Genomic DNA, 24,095 nt, shown 5'->3' with positions numbered 1-24,095 from the left:
ATATGATTTTTTTTCGTTTATTCTTGATTTTTGTTAGCATTCCAAAATTTGAATTTTATTATTTTACTGTTCATAAATTATTTTTTCAAATAATTCATTTTTTGGAGGTATAAACCTCAAATGTAACGAAGAAATCATGAGACCACATTTGTTCAGAAAGAAATGAGGTTTTTAGGAATAATTTTTACTTCAATTAATGTTACTTACAATGATTCAGTGTAAATTGCTCACGGACGCCACTGGCAAGAAGAACAAATTATATTATGTAGCACAAAAACATATGGGGTTGTCAAAAATTCATTTTTTCTCAAAAATTCAATACCCTGTACTTCTCGAATGTTAGGACTTTTGGGCTATATGCTATTATGATTTTTTTATCACAATGGACTCAACTGAGGAACTCTGTATATTTCGTTTCCAAAGAAAGTGGCATTTATTAATTTAGTCATATAAAGATCCTAAAATTATCACTGGACGCCTATGGAATTAGCGGTTAGACTGCTGGTCGGTAATAGAGCTGTAGGGAAAGGTTATCCGAAATGATAGATGTTCATTCGGATTTCTATTTATCTGGGATTAAGGCCAAGGGAACTGAAATGGGATTTATCAGATACGCTTGTTGGTAATTATTTGAGTATAACTTTTAGAACGTCTGAAATATTCCCGATTTATTATTCCGACTGAAACAATTTATAGAGCATTACGAGTTCATTAAACTGTATAATGAGGTGGTTGGGATTCGAAAGGCGAAAATGATTGACTTGGGTTAGTACTAATATAACCATTATATAAGTACATAAATTAACACAAAATACGAATAAAATTAAAAACCATTCATAACTCCAAACTTACAATGAGCTGGTCAAATATTCTCTGATGAATCGAGAACCAAAATTATAGAAGGAGGAGAACTAAATTCTACAAATACTACATAATGTTATAAATATCAAAACGTACTAGTAAGTATTGAAAAATTTAGGAAATAAAGAGTGAATAAATTGACGTCGTTCGGTTTTCTAAGTTATGATAGTTGTTATAGTGTGAGGTAATGACATTTGTGATTGTGTGAGCATGAATGATTGCAATTAGAGTGCGGATCATTGCGAATCTATCCACTGTAGATGAAGACGAAATAGCACGAGAGAAACGCCGTACTAGACTTTAGAGCTAGGATATAATAACACCTTCTAATATTTCGTAGGGGTGGACCCTCTAGGCACCCCCCCTTATATACGTCGCTGCCTCCCCTATGCCCATCAAACGAAAATATTCATAATAGCGGCCAAACAGATAATTTACAACCCACAGACGTCTCTTACTCGAATATGCCATAAATTACCTGGCATTTACTGCCATCGAAGTACAGGTGACACCCGTACATGTTACATAAAGCTGCTAAGAAGCGAAATACATAAAGGATGCTCTGGGGAAGATGTAAAATTTCGCCGTCGCCTTGACGTTTTGAAACGACGTGGGACGTAAACAGACTCCCGCGACGCTTGCAAAAAGACGTTAAAAATGCAGGGTTTAGCGACATCCATTGTCTGTCGAAAAGTGTCATATAAACAACGTTCTAAACATGTACTAGTTGCAGGAAGCCACGACAGTAATTTTTTGAGAGTTTCTATTCTGGGAATCCTCAGGTATTCGGTTTCATATTCTCTTCGGTAGCTTCATTATCACAAATGAGTTATATAACATCGCGGAATGTTAATCGATAACGAATTACTTTGATCTTCTTGTTTTCTTTTCACTTCTAACGCCAAATCCACAAAGGAATTTTGTGGATGAATATAGCCAGCTTAATACTGACTTAGTACTATGGTTCTTCTATCAGATGTAACTCGTTTCTATTTAAAATTAGTTTTTTTCGTAACCCTCAGCTACCATTGATGATTTCTATGCCCCATGCGTCAGAATTATAGTTTTATTTTGCACCAAAAGCCGTTAATAAGATAGTTATAAATGGACTAAGCAATGGCTGGTTGAAAGTAATGAGCGATTTTGGGAAACCTGTGTTGTCAATTACTGTTCTGATTTAAGCTGTGTACATTTAACTTCGATAAACGAAAGCGGTGCTAGAAAACAACGAGACTAGTTTTCTGTGGGACGAATTGTTCGAGCCTCAAGGTCAAATACAATATTGACGAGTCGCCTGACATCCTCCCTCAACATTGCAGTCAGTTAGATGACACTAGCTTGCTCAGATGGGCCAAAGCCTCTACGTTTTGAGTAAACAATGTATCAACGTCAGATTTTGAATGAAACTCGGTGAATCCGCAACAGAAACATATTCTCTCTTACAACAAGTATTTGGGGAAGAATTATGTCACGTACACGGTTTTTCAGTTATATGAACATTTCAAAGTGGGGCGAGAAGACATTGAATATAATCTATTCCCAGGACGTTCTTCAACTTCAACAACTGATGAAAACATTGGGTACCTGCAAGATGAAGATGAATGAAGAACATTAAAGTTTTAGCCGCTCTCCGTAAGCGACTAAGAAGAAAGTGATCAGAGTTGCGTGAAAACAAGTGATCGATGTTTCATTAGGATAATGCTCCAGTCCATAAACAAGTGATGGATGTTTCATTAGGACAATGCTCCAGTCCATACTGCTCCGATTGGTGAGTAGTTTTTGGCCAAGCATACACAATATTACCAGATCTAACTCTGTGGAAAAGCGAAGGAAGTAGTGAAAGGAACCAGGTTTGATACAGTAAAATGACTCGAAATACTGTTCTGAACAGTGAAAAGTTTGAATGGAAAAGTGTAGGGATAGTAGAGGGGAGAATATTGAAGAGCATAAGGTGAAATTAAATGAAAGAATACAAAGTAAATGAAAGAATACAAAGAGTTACACCAAATATCCTGTTAGTTTTTAGACAAATCCCGTATTCAATAAAAACAGCTGCCTACTGGATGAACAACTGTAAATTAGTTTTAACGTTCGGAATCCACACTTAGTTTATATTTTCATCCTCCTTCCAAGGCTCTGAGATGCGTATCAATTTGTGCTTATTCAAAAAATATATCTTATTGACAAAAATTTAATTTTTTCTTTTTTTTTCGTTTCAAAACTGCAATAGATATGTTAACACTGTTATATATGAAGAAAACTACGTAACAGTTGTGGAAGGAATTCTTCAGTTTTTTCGGACAGATCATTCATATAAGTTCACTCGTATGTGTTCCCAGATATATTTTCCTAGTATTCTTCAGATTTTTTATTGTTATACCAAAATCCGCTTATAGCCCAGGTATCTAATATATCTATTCCGGTCTAAAAAATATAAATATTACTGGAGTGTTTTCCCAACACCAAACCGTTATTCAAGAGGAAGATTTTCTTCTTGAAGATGATCACTTGGAAACCCGTGTCGAGGTGTTAAAATAACGGTTTGGTGTTGGGAAAAAACCGCTGTGGTATACTGCTGCACTCAAGACTGAATTATATGCGTCAGACTTTACTGTTCGTGTGAATGGAAAGCAAAAATTTCAAATGAAGAGTATTGTTTCATTTATATCGACGTCGGGTCATAAAACATATATTTCGCTATGAATTTTTGACTATCACTTTCATTGTTAAATTATAGCTGCCCTTCCAAACGCAATAAAATCGATTTCATAAGCTAATGTGTTGAATTCGTTATAAATTAACAACAAAAATTACTGAACCGATGAAACAAAAGCCATTCTATCGGATGGGGCGTTTTAATTACTTTGCTTTTATTCAATATCAATTCATTATATCGTAACTCGTGCAGCTCATATCGAACGAAATATACGTCATAATGAATGAATAACGATCGACGTATTGCTCACGTACCATAAAACGACTGAATAATTCATTTCCCGCCATTACTATAAACTATTTCAATATCGATATGATCCCTGTTTGGTTTGATAGTTTTCATAATTGCATTTTTCATCATAAACAACTTTGCTTATTGACAGAATAAAGAGTTAACGGTATTTTTTTATTTCAGAGAAGTTCGATATCACCCGCCGAAAAATATAGACCAAGGACACCACAGGAACCTGAGCTGAAGAAGCCCAAAAAAGAAGAGAAGGACCTTGGGCACGTAAGTATGAAAGTACGTAGGTTTTAACACTACTAATACGTTTCTCATTTGCACAATTCTAATATAATTATTAATAACTAATATATTATTTGTTGTTTATTTTCACCATAGCTATTGCAATCACTACACTGGCAAAAGTCTGCGTTGTTATGACACTCGTTATTACTATTAGTACTTGTCCAAGAACGTCACATTTCAAACAGGTTACAAAAGCAAAAATCGCGATCAGTTTCTGAACTGAACACGACGGCGATAACATTCCCCGATTTCCCCGCATTCTATTCGTCACCATAACATGACTTCAAATTTAATTTTATGACTCTTCAGCCAATCATAAAACTCGGTTATTGAAAATTATCCAATACGAACCGCCAAGTGTGCAGTCCACATGGACTAGTTCGGTTTCTATATATTGTTTTTTTTTGGCATTTGAGAGTGCTAACAACGTTAAATATGCACAATATCGTTTACTTCGACTATACCTAGTGCTCTAGTTCACCAGGAAAACCGTTTTTATAAAGTATGTTGTTGAATATCTATCTGACAAACAAACAGACAGATAGGGAAGCGAATTGGTTGTTGAAACCAATGGTGACCAAAGGGTTGATAGATGAAACCAAAGATATTAAATTGATAAACTAAAATGGAGTTTGATAAAGTATAACACAAAGAAAATCTGGAAGAGTTGGAAATTTTTCAACCAGAGGAATGACAGGAGCGCAAAACGAAAATTTCCATTCGTCATCGAAAAACAATCTTATTTAAGAGATGTAAACAGCCCTCTGGTAGAGTTGTTTAAGAAACCTTACCAAAAATAATAAATTCAATTGGGTTTTCTGGTAGCGGAAAATACTACCGCGTGTTTTACGATATGGAAACCTCTCAAGATCTTCAGATATGTTAATAACTCGAATCTTATCTTACATCTTCTGTATACATTACCTGTTTAGTATGTGTCATCGACAGGTGCTCCATAAAAAGTATCAAGTTACGGCATGTAACAAAATATAAGTAAATCATCATGAATTATGTCATCGTTAAATGGTGATCAGGCTTGGAAAACCAAACCCAACAAAAAATGAAGAAATTTAAAACTGGCAGGTGGCTGTTTATCTTGTTGATTTTATTATTTTGTTAACAATAAAGAAGTACAGCACAAGGAAATGTATCAAACAAAATTTCATGGGATGAAATGTATGTTGGTACTGTTTGAAGGTGGTTCACAATGTTTCATGGTGAATTTCGTTATTTCGGACTTCCATTGTCTAATATGATATAAAATGATTTGAAATCCCTGAAAAAATCGATAAAATTGAATGAATACTTGAAAATAGCATTTATATTAAGCAAAAAACCCCTGAAAGAAATTGCAATAAAATAAAATACAAGCAACAATTGAAATTTGAACAATAAGAAAAAAATAAAAATTCATATATTTGAAGAAAAGTTACTTCACTACGTTTCGATTGTTAGTATCCACAATCGTCTTCGGGCGATGGCTGGACTTCCTCCAAAAGATAACTATTTATAGGTCATTCAAGTGCTTTCATCTATCCCCTCTCTCTGCTTCGCCAAATCAGCGGGAGTTGAACGTTTTCCGCTTGATTCAGGGTTTCCACATGTTGCGTATCTATACACTAGCTTGGCTGAATACGTTGTTGGACAACATATATGCAGCTTCTTTGAATTTCCTCCTGAACCAGTGTTCCTCCCTGTGTATGATCTCAGCTTGGGACTACTCGATGTTGTGTTGATGAGTCCAAACATGCTCTGCTATTTCCGATTTGCTGGTTTCTCCTCGCTGTGTGTATTTCTTGTGCTCCGCAATGCGGACATTCAGTGACCTCTTAGTTGGTAGAACATAGATTCAGACTAATTATAGACAAGATATCCTCCGAACACCAGAAGGGATTGTAATTGTAATCTGTCTGTCTGTCTGTTTAAGATCTGTTTTTCCGTTGATCAGCTGTCGCCCCCATACGAACGACAACTCTCAGAAGTTGAGAAACTTGTATTAGCCAAGGACTAACGAGGTCTTACCTTTTAACGTGTGATTCCTAACACGGTTGCAGAATCATCACAGCTTCAACTACATAAATTTTCTTGAGAAAAATATCTGGTCGAGGCAGGAATCGAACCCACGGTTTTCCGATCGTGAGTCGGGAGCACTACCACCGCGGCCAATTCCAATTGTCAATTAATGGAACTGCTATTGTTCTTTTTTTAAATAGATGACTCGTCATCTTGACAACAAGAACATTTGTGTTTTTAATGCTGAATTTATAGATATGCCAGTGAGAGCAGATATCTTGAAGTGGTCCTCATAGGAAAAAAATTAATGACTTTTATCTCAAAAAAGTATACTTTCCTTTCAGAACGATTCAGTTTTTCCGTTTGAAAGGAGTTGTACTTTTGACTTTTTTATAGGATACTTTACTGTATTTTTGTGTCTTGTGGCTACATTTGTTTCGAAGACAAATTAAAGAATTACTTCGAAGAATTACTTCGATTCTCGACTGATTGTTTCACCAAATGTATTGGTTCGATTTTCTCCAGACGATTATGTATACTTCTTCGTTAAATGGGATTTTTTGTTTTGGAAAGATATGATTATTATTCTACTCTATTTGCTTCAAAATGGATGCACTTCCATCTTAGGTCTGCAGGGTCATTTATCTAAAAATCAGCCAATGTACCTATTTGAATGTAATTCGATACATGCTTTGTGGCATCGTTGGTTTTTTCGAACCAGACTTTTAAAATTGTTTCTATATCTGTGCTTGAAGTTGTGGTCCAAATTATTATATTTATTCCTGTTTTATTGATGCCTCCAATCTGAACGGTACAACCCCATAATCTGAAATCTAGAATAGATACATTATTATATTCAGCTTATCGAAATTCCCCTGTCTCGAACGGACTCTATCACGTCCTCGGCATGCAAAACCGAGCGCTGCAATAAAAATGAAATACTCGTATAGCAGTCATGTAATATATCTGAATGCACATGTACACGATCAGGACATGCCAGGAACATGCAACTGATTTGCGATCGCCAGATAAAGACCCGTCTGAGAGGACCATTGGCCGCGCTCCTCCGACCCCTCGCGTAGGCTACCCAGCGACAACTACGGTCTATTTACCATATAATAGGCCGTTTATGGTGTTCCTTGATATCTTGATATCACGCGAGAATCGTAAATCGTATTAGCTGCGCTCCGATGGTGCTGCGTTTTTCATGGGGGCATTTGACAGTTGCGCAGATATCGGATTCGTGATGGTTCTCCGGACGATGACGATAATTATGGTAATGGTCGTACTGGAAAAGTGGATGTCACGGTTCATTTTTCCCCAAGTAGCCATCAATTTTTCAGGAGATTCTGGTATTCTTCATTCTAGAATGTTCAAGCGAAGAGGAGTTAATGAAGACATTTTAAGAATGATTAAGTTATCGGATCGCAATCTAGGGGTATAGCTCAAGTAAATGATATAATGCAACCTAACCTTATAGTTAGGGAAGTAACTAATTTCGTTCAATAATCATTTCTGATTTTATAAGGATCACAATCAACCGCAGTTGTCGGTTGATTGGTCAAACCACCAACACTTTTTTGATCGAGTGTCACATCAACAGCTGCTAAAGAAACTGTCAAATTTTGGCACATCATCTAATATTCAGTTGCTCCTGAAATCATATAAGTACATCTGACCAATGTTGAATGTGATGGTATAAAATCCTCCCGTTTTGTAGCGAGTTCGGGTGTCCCACAAGGGTTTAATCTAGGACCGTTATTATTCATACTATTTATAAATGACATTTCCTGTGATATCACTTCTCATAAATTGCTATTTGAAGATTACATGAAAATATATCGCGAAATCCAAGATAAAGCAGACTGTTTCACTTTGCAGGAGGACATACATTCGTTGACTAATTGGTGTATTCGTAATAAATTGTACTTAAACACAAATGAATGTGAAATAATGACAATCACACGTAAAATATTACCAGTAACATTCAACTATGTACTAGATGTTGAAGGTTTAACGCGAATCACGAAATCAAACGATCTGGGGGTTTTGTTTGATCAAAAACTCACGTTTGATACGCAACTGGAAGGAATTTAAGACCTTTCATTCTTTGAAAATAGTTTACTCAACACTGTTAACACTGATCAGAAGTAAATTAAAGTACTGCAGTGTCGTTTGGAATCCGTTCCACATGAAACATAACTAGTTTAGAGAATGTTCAAAAATTTGTTTTAAATATGCATATTTCCAACAACATGGTGCTTATCCCAAGAGGGGTTATAGCTTTGACTCATTGGATGAGTTCCAAATGATAACTCCTAAAAAATTTAGGCAAAGCCGAGTTATGTGTTTTGCACATAAAATAATTCATGGACAGATAGATTGCTCGCCTATATTGTCTCAAATGCTATTCAGTGTACCGAGTATTTCATCTAAATTCTGTAGCACATTTCATATTCCAGTTTCCAATACACTGCATCATTTGCATTCTCCCATGACTACTATATGTAGATATATTTTTTCTAACGTTCAAACAACTCAAAAAAAAGATTCTTCGTTTCATTCAAAATTAATCTTACTATATGTATAATTATCATATTTCCAATTGTATACACCTTTAAATGGGCTTTTTGGCCTGCTGGATGTAGGTATTGAATAAATATATGAACACTGACATAAAAACTTGGCAAGTTGACTTGGGGGTCACACCAATAGGTGGTTCCACTTATGTCTCGCTTCAAAAACACTTCACTAACTTTCTCCAAAAGCTTCTTATAATTTCTCTTCCATATTCTCTGTTTCATTATCACTGTCGTCATTCAAATCAATAATGAATTAATTTCCATCATTAATATGGAAGTGTCCAATCTCCATATAGTCTTTTTCAACTAAAATTACTTTTTTAATACTGTTCTGCCAGTCTTCTTGGGTATTATTGGAAACTTCTTCTTTAATTAGCTCTATTACCTGCTTCTCAAACTTTGTTGGCAGGCATGTTAGGGGTACACATTCTCGAACCATCAGTCCACCCTTTCGTAAGTGTGTCGTGAGTGTCATACCAAGTTTTGTCTAAATAGAAAATTAGCCGTAGTTTTTGTCTATATTTAGTTATTTGTTTTAAGTATTTCTTACGCAATTCCACTATTCTTCTGCTATCCATAACTGCTTGACGTTTGTTTATTATTTTAAATCTAAACCCTATCTTCTTTATCCAGTTCTGAAGAGTTTTGTCCCAACAGCTCACACTGTGGCCGGAAGCGTTGGCAAAACAGATTGAATAATTGACAATTTGACAGATGTAGCTTCAACAAGATGGCCGATATCAATTGTCAAAGTTCGGAAGTCCCTATAAAAATGTTGATGAAAGTAAACCATCACTGTGCACCTTTGTTGATTCCTCTAATGCCTTCGACTCTAATGCCTTCCTCTAATGTCATAGAAAAAGATCAGTTTCAGAGGAAGATGTTATGACTTGATATCAAGTTATCCTAATTCAAGATGTATCAAGTGAGAATGACAGAAACTCTAAGCTTCAAGGAACAGTTTTTGGACACTTTAATTTGTTATATGATAGTCTGTTGAAAATCAGGTTCATGGAACCATCCTAAAAGAAATAGCGGGGCGAAAGTTCAGTTATATCGCCAGATGGTTCAATAATTACCACCGGTTGAAACTTTTTCTTGCCGTTTACATATGAGGTAGCATGTGATCAAACATATGCTATCTCATTGTAAAATAGTAAATATAAAAAATTTCACGAGTAAACCTCAAACAAAAAATGAATAATTATTAACAAATCCTTCATAGTGCACTCTTTGAACCACACTACGCAATAACTGCGAAGAAGTTACTAAAAATTATGTGAAAAACCTAGAAAAATTGATTAAAAATGGGTTATGAAAGTCATGTATAACAAAAACTTTGAGACTCCCTGTGAGAACTGTTTTGGAAACTGCGACATTTTTGACCAACGCAAATTCTTCATCCAAAGTGTCGTTCTTAAACACTATAAAGAAAAACATTCCTCTGTACAAATAAGACAAGACACAGAATGAAAACGACTGAAATATGAAAGGTACAGAAAACAGCACAAATATGGTACAAGTACTTGACCCTGATATCGTTCGCAGAAATTCCGTAAGATTTACGACTACTTCAGTCACTAAGACTTGAAAAAACTCAATCGACTTCCAAGCCATACATTTTCGTTACTCACTCACCTAACGAAGGTAGTCGCAGACTGATCAAGTCTTCACTAGGCTGAGGAAAATGTAGCGTGATCTGTCAACCTTGGACATAAGGAAATTTAGCCTTTGTAGCAGAGTACATAATCTGTGCCTGACCTACCGAGGACAGGATCAAGTTTTCAGCATTTGGCAGAACCTCACTCTTGGAAGATGTCCTGAAAGATTATTCACCAAATAAAGTAATAGGGTTCGTTAAGAAGCTGGCTTTATTTAATCGAGATTGAAGAACTTGGAGCCACAATAAACCCGCACAGGTTGCAGTAGACTCACTCACGATGGACCTACCTACAAGTGAAAAGTTCAAGAACTAACAATTGTATAAATGAAACTGATTTTTCAATCATTTCTAGGTTTTGTGCTAGGGCTGTTACCATAATATGCAATACGTTAGTAATAAAGAAGCTTCTAATTCCAATTCTTTGGTGTATTTCAATTTGAAAGTATTCGTCAAGTACCACCAAAAAGTTCAGTGACTCACGGAAAGTGATTGATCACAACATGAACAGCCTCCAGATGTTTCATCGTCTCCCGATTTAGTTATCAAATTAGGGTTAGGTGTTATATATCGACCGTCAAAATGTCGACCGTGTCTATCCTCATCCATCTACAAAGACCCCCATAAAAGTTAATTTGATGACCTAGCACCTACGTGTAAGCCGAATATAAAACATCAGTTGGAACCAATAAATTTTCGAATTTCCTTTACTGTCCCCTATAAAACGGCTATTATTATGATTGAAATGTAATCGTCGGAGTTTATCGCCCATTTTAACTACACGATTGATGTCAACTCGTCTGAATGACGTCCATACGCGTAGGTAGCAGAGATCGGCTAGTGATTTGTTCATTCAATCCCCTTTTCTTCAAATTAACGCCCTGAAATCAACTAATAACAAAAAACTCAAAGTTGAAGTTGATACTTTCCTAGGAATTAGGTTCAATAATTCATATTTTTCTGCACAATATAAAGCGGGGTTGTTTTTTCGAGTGTTCATCCATTGATTGTTCTTCAAAGGACAACGTTTCGCCATCCTCTCAGATAGTATTACATCGACGTGTTACTGACGTTCAATGATTCTAACTGGGTATAGGAACATTTTTTAGAAGGAGTGTACGGACACAAATTAGTATTTTCTTCAGCCGTATCAGTACTTGACATTTTAATAATTTCAAACTTTGAAATACGGTATATGTATACACTACAGGCGTTAAAACGTAACTTACCACTCCGATCCTGTAGCGATATATCTGAATGAATTCTGCCAGCCGATTGCAGTTGAATCTGATTGGCCAGCGTGAGGCGGCAATAGATAGAAATTTGCGTGTTGATCATGCTTTGACCACGTTGTTTGGGTTACTTTGTTCAGATTTGCCAACCATAGCGGAATTCCGCTACTGTGGCGGAATTTACTCGACGGTAGCGGCGTAGCGGATTTGAGCATAAAGTAGCGGAATTTTCTACAAATAACCATTATTGAAAAAAATGGAAGAAAAGGCAGTGGACAGCACTCGACGCTGACAGCTGACACTTGAATAATTGAATGAACAGTCAGCTATAGTCTCAATAGCTGATGCCATTGCATGATGATCGAGAAGAATATTTTTGGATATTTTCATTCATATCATCACAGCATAATTGTTGACTATGCTGTGATATCATGAACCATGTAACAACCTCCAATATCTTGAAACTTGAAGTCTCGACTGTCTCTTGTATTATAAATTATATGGATCAAATTACAGTGGAATTGGAAGATATTTCTTTTACTTTTCAAAATCATTATTTCAAGCTAAGAAATATTTAGTCGGGACGACAGCTTTCAAAAATTAATTGCTGTAAATTTAGAAAATTAGGTACCATCTACTGAGTTGCGCGATTGAAAATTAGCATGATCCTGATTCCTGATACAGTTCAGTTTTGTGATATCTGACCGGTACACAAACTACAAACTGTAAGTTCTGTGGTGTTTAATTTTGGATAAGGCGCATGCGCGAACTGATTCCGTTAGATACACAAGCGTAGCGAAATATGAAGCAGCGTAGCGGAATATGAAGCAGTGTAGCGGAATTTTGGTTCATATGTAGCGACTTTACAGTTCTTCCAGTTGGCAACACTTTGTTTGTTAGACTGAGCTTAGTTGCAATGGAGGAGGTGCGTTCAAAATGTCTATCTGTCTGTCACAACCCATAGAAGACTATGTTATTCGTAGGAAACAAAAAATTGATTTGAAACTTCACAGAATTAGAGTAAGTTATGTCAATTTGTTGAAATAGAGCTGAATCGGAAAATTGGAAAAGATTTTGCCGGCAATTTTCAGATATTTTGGGGTCCCATAAATTTGGCAGATACAATCGATAACTGATTTCAGATTCGGTTGCAAGATTCAACATGGTAAAACGTACAGATATACATTGCAAGTTAAATAAAAGCTTGTGAAATACAAAATATTTTCATCTAGTCAACGTTATAGTAAAAAAAACATCATCTCTCTTGAGTGGTTTATATTTGGTAGTAGTATTTATTTGTGAAAAATCATTCATTCTGAAATTTTTCAACGTCAAACTGTTGTTTAATATATACATTTTCATCCTAGTGGTTCGTACTTGAAACTTCCAGAAAGAGACGTACCGCACATCATCAGGTGCTATTAGGATAATAGTATTCGCAGACTAGGAGCAGAACAAAGATCTCAAGACGTCTCGTCGACGTAATTCACGCACCACTTTCTCGAATTACCGACATAAAAGCCCTCTACGGAGATATTTTACATTATAATAAAACATTCCCTGCATTTGGAGTTGCCTGTTTATGGCCTGTTTATGCTTCCGCGAGACGGTCTTACATAAAATATGAAGGCATTAATGCCATGCACGGATTTTTCGATGAACGCTTATATGGCAGTCGGGGGCGATCTAGGATTCTTCCCAGGATGATCGAGGATTCATCAAATCCTAATGGTACCAGCGGCCGAATATGGCAGCGCAAGAAGTTCTTCGAGGAGCCGCATTTGGACCTCTTTTATTATGCGTAATTGAAGGCTGAGAACGAAAGTGCGATTGAGGCTCAGCAACGTACACATTAATGTAAACGATACATTGATAATGAAGTGTATTTTGGATACCTCGAAGATGCGGTTCTAATTATTTTTGATCAATGCTTTTTCCTCGTAGTAGAAATACGGATGCATAAAAAGATTTGACGCTGTTTCGTTTGGAATGTATCTTTCTTCAATTTCTTCTGATGCACATGCAAGTGATCGTCAGAAATCAAGATGACTCAGACATTTTATCTGAAAATGTGAAAAGAAAAGATAGAAAGGGAAAAATCTCTCCAAAATGTGCGTTGCTGGAAAGAGATTAGGTTTAGGTTAGGTTAGGTCAACTTGAATTGATCTATTCAAAATCCAAAAGAATCTATTGCTCATAACAACTTTAATTCGACCAAACTTTTCGCCAATCTCTGCCAAGGTCAGGTTTGCTTTAAGAAATCTTTCAGTAAATGAATCTTTTCTGTGTAGGTCATACATGTAGATCGAAAATGAAAAAGTTTGAAATAGTTTCGATCGCGTATTAGGACTGAGTACTATACATGTTCAACGTTTTTTAAAATTTAACAAACGTAGGTCTTATACAGTTTTATTACAAGTAGAGTGTATGAAAAAGTCTTGCGAATGAGGAAGATCAGACACTTGGCAGTTGTTGGCACGATTTGAGCGTTGGATACAGTCAAGTTTACTTGGGAAGAAACTGTAAATGTTTTCTTGATAAATGTAAAAAAACTTTACTGTTTTGCCGATGTGCAGAACAATATGCTCTTGGCTGTATTCCGTGAAAGGAGACTATCACTGCATTACTTGGATATAAAGTTCAGTTACAATATGAACTAGGTATGAAGGTGGTTTTTAAAACAAGTCCAAAAGACAAAATCGATAATTCGGAACAGTCTGGAATTTACGAAAGTGAATGTAAGGACTGCGATGCAAAATATTATGGACAGACAAAAAGATATATTAAAGTAAGATGTAAGGAACACATAGCACTTTTAAAATATGGAAGACCTGAAAAATTAGCAGTAGCCCATCATATTTTGCAACAAAACCATTCCATAGACTTCAGTTCATTAAGATTAGTTAGACAAGTTAACAACAACAGGCAACTAAATGCCTATGAGAGTGTAGAAATAAGTAAACACAATAATATTATGAATAACGATGACGGACCTATACCAAAGAGCATAATATATAATTTGTTAAAATAATATTGTTGGGTTTACTGATTACTACATAAGGACACATTGCAAAAATAAATTTAGATAGGCAATATTGTGAAATAAATTTTTATATAGCTGAAAATTGTTTTATATACAGCTATAACAGTTAAACATATATTGTAAAATAATAGATAAGGAAAAATTGTAAAATTAATTTAAGTTGGTATAGCTGTATGGGTGGTACACCTGGATGGTTTACCTGTATGGGATATCTATATAGCATAAATAGGGTTAGCTTCGTGTTAATTTCTAGTTTTAATCTTCCTCTTTGAAGATGATCACTTGGTGATCGAAACACGTGTCGAGGTGTTAAAAATAACGATTTGGTGTTGGGGAAAAAACTCCAGTAATATTCATTACTACACCAAAGGTTGATGACTAATCAGTGGAATGGAGTATATTTTTGCATTACTGTGGAAAAATTCGTAACTTCTTATGTGGGATCTCACTTACATGAATTGTAAAGACAAGTGGCTCGATATTGTAGCCATGGGGTACACCACTTGTGACTGCAATTTCGTGAGATAAGTTAATTAGGGACTTATTTTCTAAAACTTTCATTTGCCGTATAGCCTGTCATCCAGAAATTAAGTTTCCTCGGTTGTCAAAATTATTGAGTTTTTACAACAGTCTTCTGCTAGGAACCACATGGAGAACCTTGAAAAGATCCAGAAAATATGACATTGATTGGAATTTTCTGCCCAAGAAACAATAGGTTTTCAGGAAAATGTGTCCAGTTTCAGGATTTGAAATTATTTTTTTAAGTATAAATTATATCTAAAATGTAAAAACGATTGAAAAAATATAAATGATTTGTTGCAGTTTCCTAAAATATTTTTGAGAAAATTTACTGATACAGTTTAAACTACAAATTTTCCTCAAATTTTTATGAGCCATCCAATAAACAACAGATGAAACCCATTTTGATTATGGCCTTATTAGTATTATGTCAACAATGAGATTGTTTTACATTTCCGTACCAAAATCCTTACTAATTTTCACGTTTTTTTTCTAGCATAGCGACGGCGAAAAAAGTGACCAAGACCTAGTGGTCGACGATGCGTCTGAAGACCCAGTATCCCCCCCGAACGGCACCAGCTCCCCCCGTGAGAACGGCTTGGATAAGATGCCCAAAAAGGAACACCCCGGACCGCACAGCCCTAGATCGGGGACGTCGAGCAACGCCTCAACACCCTCGACGAAAAAAATGGAAGATAAACCGTCGACGCCGATTTCGAAATCTGTAACGCCGACATCTGCCGCAGGGTCCTCTTCGGGGGTCGGAGGCATGAAGCCTGTCAAGCAGCAGGGAGGGCTCGGGCAGTATCCCCCTTCGTATCTGATGGCAAATGGTAATGAATTATTATTATCATTACAGAGCCTCCCAGGCTACTCCCCACACATGGCTTTTTTGTTTTTGCTCAGTTCCATTTCACACTGGGCTACTGGCTCATACCCCATTTATATAAATGGAACTAGCATGTTTTGTTAGAGTTTTTCTATGCACGGCAAATTACTGTCAGTAACTTCTGTAGTAAGGGAACTCATAGCTCCCTCATTTTTCTTTATTGCCCTCGATACACTAGACATTACCACGTTGAGGTCGATCCATACCAAATAACATAAACTGACACAGAAACGAAAAATTGGTTGTATGCATATTTGTACATACCATGTTTCGATGCATTTTCAAAGCCGATCTATTTATGATTTGCTGGTCCGTAGATATAGCTAATCAAAACACACTATCTACTCCTTTTTTATCTTCTTGCTTCTACAAGAAATTTTAAACATTGCAACAAAATTGTAAAACAGATAGGTAAAAAATATACTTACTAACTTGAGGTTATAGTAAAAAGGTATAGTAAATGAGAAAAACAAAGTTAATACTTTTCATCATGTAGAAAAGTGTCACACATTCAATTTAAGGTTACAAAGTTACAAAGTTTAAACAAAATAAGTTTTTTGTACTTTTTCTCTGTAACTTTAAATTGAATGTGTGACACTTTTCTACATGATGAAAAGTATTAACTTTGTTTTTGTCATTGCCACGTCTGACTTTTTACTATAACCTCAAGTTAGTAAGTACATTTTTTACCTATCCGTTTTACAATTTTGTAACAATGTTTAAAATTTCCAGTAGATGTCTTGATAAAGGGAATAAACATTTTCGAAAGCTCGACCACATAACTAAGAGTATTCTTTTAACAACAGCCCAGTAATTTTGACTGCATTCCCAACAATATTCCATATTTCTTTCAAATATTATGTATATATAGTTATAGGAGAAAAAATATGTCCAATGAACTAACCAGTTCACCTCTTCATACAATTGTTAAAGTGAAAATTTTAAATTGCAAAAGTGAATTCTAAACTGTGGCATTGAAAATGTTGTTTTATACTGAACATTTGCTTCGCCATCTTTCTTTAGATGTTTGGTTCGTTTTTCTATAGTGTTCCTTAAAGATTAATTTGCAACTATCAACTAAGTTGAACAGTAATAAGCTTGATAAGTATAATGAATATGCTGTTATTCTTAGTTACTTGAATTTCTTCTATAAAAACACATTTCCCACACCATACTGTCTATAAGCATAAGTTTCGTTAACCAATAATTGTCATCGTCAGGAGTTGAATGAAATTGAATCTTATAGCTGTGTTAATGTTTTATAGACACCTAGAGGAATTATCTATCACCTTTGTTGCTGTACAGAGATCCAACTGCATATTTTTGTATTTTAAAATTTTCGAATATATCAAAACTTGTCCATCTACCGATCTCAACAATTTCAAACATTCCTCACTTCTGTGGCCTTTCTCTAAGGCTCGTTTACCGGCACTAGATTTCTCTGGTTTTTGAAACCTCATTATGTTCGTTGTAGCTAATATTCGTGTCGAGAATGGCAAATACATCATCCACGTATTTTTCTTCTAGTATGAGAAAAGTGTTTTCAATAGATTCATTTTACAGAGATGTATGCTTTCACGGTTGGCGTCAATATTTTTGGTTGGTATCCGGGTTTTATCTTGGACTTTTTTGGTTACAATCTCCAAACGTTTCAACTGCAACTGCGGCAGTCATCTTCAGTGTCGTGGCCCAAATACTCTTCTTGACGTATCAACTAAAATTGTTTCAGATTCATTTCACGCCAGAGGTTCTAGTTCCATTAATCAAATTCAATTGTTTCGTTAAACTTCAAGCACAGATCTAGGATTGCGAATCTCATGTAACTAATGCTCAATGAAAATTAATTTTCCTGGCCTACCCCGTAAACAAATTTCTTTTGAACACTCTTCATAGACAGAACACATATTTTATTTTGTTAGGAAACAATTTGAGATGCACTGTATACTAATTCGGTTGAAGGCGCGCTTGTCAGGAATTATTCAAACACCTTTTAAGCCTCCACCTTTAACAAATTATTTACGCTTCACAGCTAAGATCAAAAATCCATCAGTTGAAAAATTTCATTGACATGTTCAATCAATCTTCATAGGTGCAGGTCCACACGAATTACAAGCTGCAGCTGCCGCGGGAAACTATGCTGGCCTACACAATAACATCCCTCCGGCGGCTTTAAATAACTACCCCAGACCCCCCTTGCAAGTTGCTTATGATCCACATTCTCAAATGAGGGCCCCAGTTGTACCAGGACTTGGAGCTATTGCTGGAGGAAAACCGTAAGTAATTGCAAGTTGACCAAGCTGTATGTAAATTCCGGTCAGAAAATCCCCAGAAAAATATCCCATCAATGTCTCACTCAAAAATATCCCAAACAAAAAAGTCCCCGCCAAAAATATTCCGCAATAGTAATATCCACAAATATTTGAATATCTTTATATTATTGGTAAATAAACAATTTTATGATTATAATATTATGAATGTTCGGTATCAAGACTCTGTCATCCAAATGATAATTTTTTAAGGTAGTAAATTGTAAATTTAAATTGTAAATCTAATATTTTTAGTATTCAGCCTAGAGTTGTCAGTACTTAAATTTCTACAGCAACTCAGCTGTGTTTATTGTATTATTTATATTTAAGGTATTGTTAACTAATCTTGTTTAAGTTGTTTAGTTTTGCATTATTGTCATGGGTCTCCCAATCTGCCATTTTCCAGTTGGCCTTGTAATGTATGGATCTTTTCTAATCCACTTATTCTCATGAAATGTATTATTCACGAATATCTTTACTCGAACAGCGCCAGTATGTGCTCTGGTCTTTCATCATTTTCCAAATAGAGACAACACACACTGATTGTCTTGCCAATACTGGAAGATTCTGCCAGAAGTCTATGAGTCATCTTGGCATCCAGGTGTTCAATGTTTGTTTGGCAAAGCCTAAAGCGATACCAATGACAGGTTCTGGTCCGATGAAGCTGCTTGCAGCACCCCCTTTTGCAAGGGAGTCAGCCGCCTCACTTGGGACTTACTCGCTATTATGACCTTTTCCCATCTATAGTTAATCCGGTCATCTTGCCTCTCTCTATAATATAATAACCAATCTGATCCCCTCTCTAACTAGCTAGGCAGAATATTGTATTGTTAAATTATACCCAATATCAGAATAAACCTTGTCATTTCTACAGATTTAATATAATTCTTAATATAACCTTCGCCTTGGCTTGACCCCTGGGTCTATCAGGATAATTTTGTGGTGAGATATTATTATCATATCATGTTTTTATAGTGGGGCATATTTGTCAGAGGATTGTTTTGTTAAGGATATTTTAACTGTTATAACTCACCAGGATATTTTTTTCGGGGATTTCCTGACCGGAAACCGCTACATTACTCTTTCAAAATGAAATAAAATGCTTACTCAAACATCTGTTCATATTCAGGGCCTATTCTTTTCACGTCAGTGCAGACGGTCAGATGCAACCGGTTCCTTTTCCTCCAGACGCCCTGGTAGGTCCAGGGATTCCCCGCCACGCTAGACAAATAAATACCCTCAGCCACGGAGAAGTCGTGTGTGCAGTCACCATCTCCAACCCCACCAAATATGTGTATACCGGCGGAAAAGGGTGCGTTAAGGTATGGGACATAAGCCAACCAGGATCCAAGAGTCACGTATCACAGTTAGATTGTTTGGTGAGTACTTTTTGTAATATGAAGTGTCGTTTGTGTTGGATTGATGGATACCATATGGAGAAATAATGTTAATAAACTTTTACTCATGTGGCGCAGTATGTACGATCGGATCCTACGCTCTAGTATATAAAGAATAAATTTTGAAATGTATATCATTATTATGAATAACTTACCAACATCTTTTCAATTTTCAGCAACGTGACAATTACATAAGATCTGTGAAACTGCTTCCTGATGGTAGAACCCTGATAGTAGGAGGAGAAGCCAGCAACCTTTCGATATGGGACCTAGCGAGTCCCACACCACGAATCAAAGCAGAATTGACGTCAAGCGCTCCAGCTTGTTATGCACTTGCCATCAGCCCGGATTCAAAAGTTTGCTTCAGCTGTTGTTCTGATGGTGAGTCAATGAGAAAATCTCAAATAGCTTATGTCTCCTCAAGTTCATCCAAGCCTTGAAATGGGTTAATCCTATGTATTTTGTCAGTTGTCTGAAACTTATCTTGCAGTATTGAAACTCATCTCGCAGTTCAAGTATTCTCTTATTAGAGAGAACAAAATCTGGCCTTCAACCTTTTTCCTAGTCAACGCTTATAAACCACTGACTCTGGCGGTGGAAGTCTTCGATCTCATACTCATTGGTTGATCAGCAAAACCTAAATCAAAGAATCTAGCTGACTGGGAGCTTTGATATTCCAATTAAAACATTAATATTAACAGTCATAGATCATCTATATTGAAATTTTAGGTGTAAAATATATCAGTGTGTTTTTTCTTTTTGAATGTCGTCGAGAATGAGGTTATTGATCTTTTTCCATCAGTCTTTTCTATTTCAGTATCAATAACCAGGTTGTTTTTCTGAGATCACGAATATGGTTTGCCCTATTTTCAAATAGATGATCCACAGTTTTTGTAGCGATAAATGCATCCAGTTTAGCTCTATTTCTTTCAACTAATCTAATCATTTTGCCAAGTCGTAGTTTTTCAAGAATAGGAAGTTCACAACATTAGTTATTTCGATAGCATCTTTGGTTGCTTGATCTGCTAGCTCATTACTTGTGATGTCTTAGAGACTAGAAGTCCATGATGGACCGTCCATCAAATTAAATGTGCTTTCTATTGCTATTCGTCCAGTCTGACAATACTGATATGGTTTGATTCAGAAGATCTCTGCTAAATACGTTTTGAAGTGGTTTATATATCACATATTTTTCAATTTTCAAATAAAAACAACCATCATTCCAGGTAACATCGCCGTCTGGGACTTACACAACCAAACCCTAGTTCGACAATTCCAAGGTCACACTGACGGCGCTTCTTGCATAGACATCTCTTCGGAGGGCACGAAACTCTGGACGGGCGGCCTGGACAACACCGTGCGTAGCTGGGACCTCCGGGAGGGCAGACAACTGCAGCAGCACGACTTCAGCTCGCAGATCTTCTCGCTGGGCTACTGCCCGATGGGCGAATGGTTGGCCGTTGGTATGGAAAACAGCAATGTAGAGGTGCTGCACGCCAATAAGCCTGACAAGTACCAGCTGCACCTGCACGAGAGCTGCGTGCTTAGTCTGAGGTTCGCCGCTTGCGGGAAGTGGTTTGTGTCGACCGGAAAGGACAATTTGTTAAATGCCTGGCGGACGCCTTATGGAGCTAGTATATTCCAGGTAGGATTTTTAACTCTGTCGTAAAAAATTGAGCAGAACTATTTTAATGTATAAATTGAGGATGCAGTTAGGATTTTATAATCGAAGATGGGTCGACAACCATCTTGAAGTTGATTCTTATAATTAGTCATATATTTTCAAATAATTAGTAGCTAATTGATAATCTAATACATCTACTTGTGAAATCCATTTATTCAGAGATGTGGAGACTATGTATCCATAAAATTCAATGTCATTTCAATTTTACATGTGTGTTAGCTTTTCACTTGTCTTATTTCCAAATGAATCTTTTACCTGAAGTACAAAAAATCACTCACTAGCAGCGCTAGTAGTTCGGTAGGGACAAACACTGCTTAATCCTCATATAAACATATGGTTAAGTACAATTAAAAAAGAATGTTTTTAACAGAAGAAAATGTTCCTGGAGCAAAACTAAAATTTGCAACTGTAAAGGATAACAATGTTGTAACATTAAAACGTTAGCTTGCATGCCGTAATTAAATATAATAAATGAATATGATTTAATAAAAGATTGAGGTTATATCTCATTCTAATCAATGGTAATTAACTATGAAAAATTTACTATTCATTTCATGTTTAGAGCATACATATGAATATTTATTTATTTATTGCACTGTTAAATCCACTCTCCACTCATTTCTTACATCTAACCTCATTAATATGAGGTTTTATAAATGGTACAAAAAACACATTTCACATGTGAATAGTTTATGTTTGTCCCTACTACTAGTGCTGCCTCTCGTGACTTGTTCGCTGAACTATTCTCAGGAAAAAGGCTCATTGGTTTGTATTGATACCTTATTGTGTGAACAATATTTTTCTCTAGAAATGAGAGATTTTGTTGTTTTATATGAAACTTTTTTTGACAATCTATAATGTAATAACACATAACTTGAGGACTAATGAAGCATCATTATTATTACAGCAAAGCTTTATGAGTATTGCATTTCAGTTAAATATTCTTATTTTTGTGACACCTATTCTACATTGAAAAAGCAAAATTTTTATCTGTACTACATGCAACCTCGACAACAGGATTATCTTTATAATGTCTTATATTTTCATAAATTTTCATTTATTTTCAGTCGAAAGAATCTTCAAGCGTGTTGAGTTGTGACATTTCAGCAGATGACAAGTACATCGTGACTGGATCTGGCGACAAGAAAGCGACGGTGTATGAAGTGATGTACTAAGAGGACACAGTGAAAAAGATGAAAGAAAATTAAACACTCGGTGTAGTTAAAAATTAATGAAATTGTGATAATTATGTGTAATAAACAATTGCGTATTTAAAAACTGTCACATTCAAAAGAAATTATAGTGATCTGACGCGAGTTGCTAAATTTTTTCAACGCAGTGATCTCTCATGACAATTCAAATACTTTTTTATTTAAATATGTAAATACTTATGACTATTAATTATTGTTGCGAAAATGGAAAGTGATTATTTCGTGAATACTTAATTTTTTTATATATGATTTTTATGAAATTGGTCATTTATGTTTCTGATGGACATGTATATATGTTACAGTAAGCAGGAGACGCGCATTGTTTTCCTATATTTTCTTTTTGTTATTTAATATGTAGCCAGCTCGGAATGCAAAAGTGAAGATGTATACAGGAACACACAAATGTATATTGTCTATATATTTGTAATTAATGCTAGTATTGATAATAAATCTATTCAATTGAAGTATCTGAGTGTTGCCTACACAAATTTGCTCCGAATTTGCATGTGCAAAACTAGTAGTACCTTTGTGTAAATCAGTGTTTTCTTTTCATATTTAGATAGCATTTAAAAATTTATGTTATAGAATTTGTAGATATTTGAACAAATTATATCATTGTTTTTATTTTTAAATAATCAACTGGTATTATTTCTCTCCCATCCTCGATGAACTCAAGTTGATTATCGATAATTTTCATGTGTATTCAGTATACTATTGAATTCAAACCATTCCAAATATTGGAAGAGGAAATGTCATTGGGAAAACGATGAGATCTGAAAGAAAGCAATCTACACAAAGTACACAAATGTGTTTATATATTTATCAAGCTCTCTGAGACTGATAGATCTCAATGTGTCTCCGAGATGAATCGTACTGGAGAACTGCTGAAATCTGAAAAAATTTACTGTCCTCAAAGCGGTTCCACAGGGGTCTATATTGGGACCATTATTTCACACCAACGATCTCAACACATCAGAATGCTGATGACTGCTCGGTGGTTTTTAGTTCCAGAAGACTTATACTATTACAGGATGATATTTTCTTAAAACTCACAACACTTGACCGATGCCTTACCCTCAATAATTTGAAGCTCAGTAAAGAAAAAATCAAATACTTTCATTTTCACAAACGGAACATCATCATATACACATGAATAAATAACATTAGAAACGGTAAAGAAGTTATCATTTCTGAGCATCACATACCTAGGCTAGAATGAAAAAGTTATATCAATGAGATTGCTAGGGCCATTTCAAAATATTGTTATGCTTTTGGAATATTGTCTTCAAACATATAGAAATAAAATCTGAATTACCTATCATAACTATCTGCAAGAAATATTTCATACAAAAAAATACTCGCTAAGCTCTGTCTATAATAATAATAATAATAATTGTACTTTATTGAACAAAATTACTATTTTGCTCAACTGACGGCTATCGACCGAAGTCCTT

At 35.5% G+C, this 24,095-nt stretch overlaps 1 protein-coding gene across 5 annotated transcripts in view; it reads left to right on the top strand.

The window, feature by feature from the left end:
- LOC111501902 (transducin-like enhancer protein 4) overlaps positions 1-23,276 on the top strand; it is a 361,306-nt gene extending 338,030 nt beyond the window's left edge. For 4 of the 5 annotated variants that reach the window (XM_074183014.1, XM_074183013.1, XM_074183017.1 and 1 more), the window contains 7 exons: positions 3,992-4,099; positions 15,651-15,987; positions 18,133-18,316; positions 19,479-19,728; positions 19,923-20,127; positions 20,973-21,391; positions 22,498-23,276. In XM_074183014.1, coding sequence (XP_074039115.1) covers positions 3,992-4,099; positions 15,651-15,987; positions 18,133-18,316; positions 19,479-19,728; positions 19,923-20,127; positions 20,973-21,391; positions 22,498-22,605 — 1,611 coding nt within the window. In that variant the 3' untranslated portion in view covers positions 22,606-23,276. The remainder of the gene's footprint in view (positions 1-3,991; positions 4,100-15,650; positions 15,988-18,132; positions 18,317-19,478; positions 19,729-19,922; positions 20,128-20,972; positions 21,392-22,497) is intronic. The other variant, XM_074183015.1, reaches the window with a different exon arrangement.
- The last annotated feature ends 819 nt before the right edge of the window (positions 23,277-24,095 follow it).

The sequence above is a fragment of the Leptinotarsa decemlineata genome, unplaced genomic scaffold, assembly GCF_025532065.1.
Source record: "Leptinotarsa decemlineata unplaced genomic scaffold, Ldec_3_MD MMD2_tig00026330_RagTag_RagTag, whole genome shotgun sequence".
Lineage (NCBI taxonomy): Eukaryota > Metazoa > Arthropoda > Insecta > Coleoptera > Chrysomelidae > Leptinotarsa > Leptinotarsa decemlineata.
Note: the sequence above shows the minus strand (reverse complement) of the source record. Positions and strands in the feature narration are given on the sequence as shown.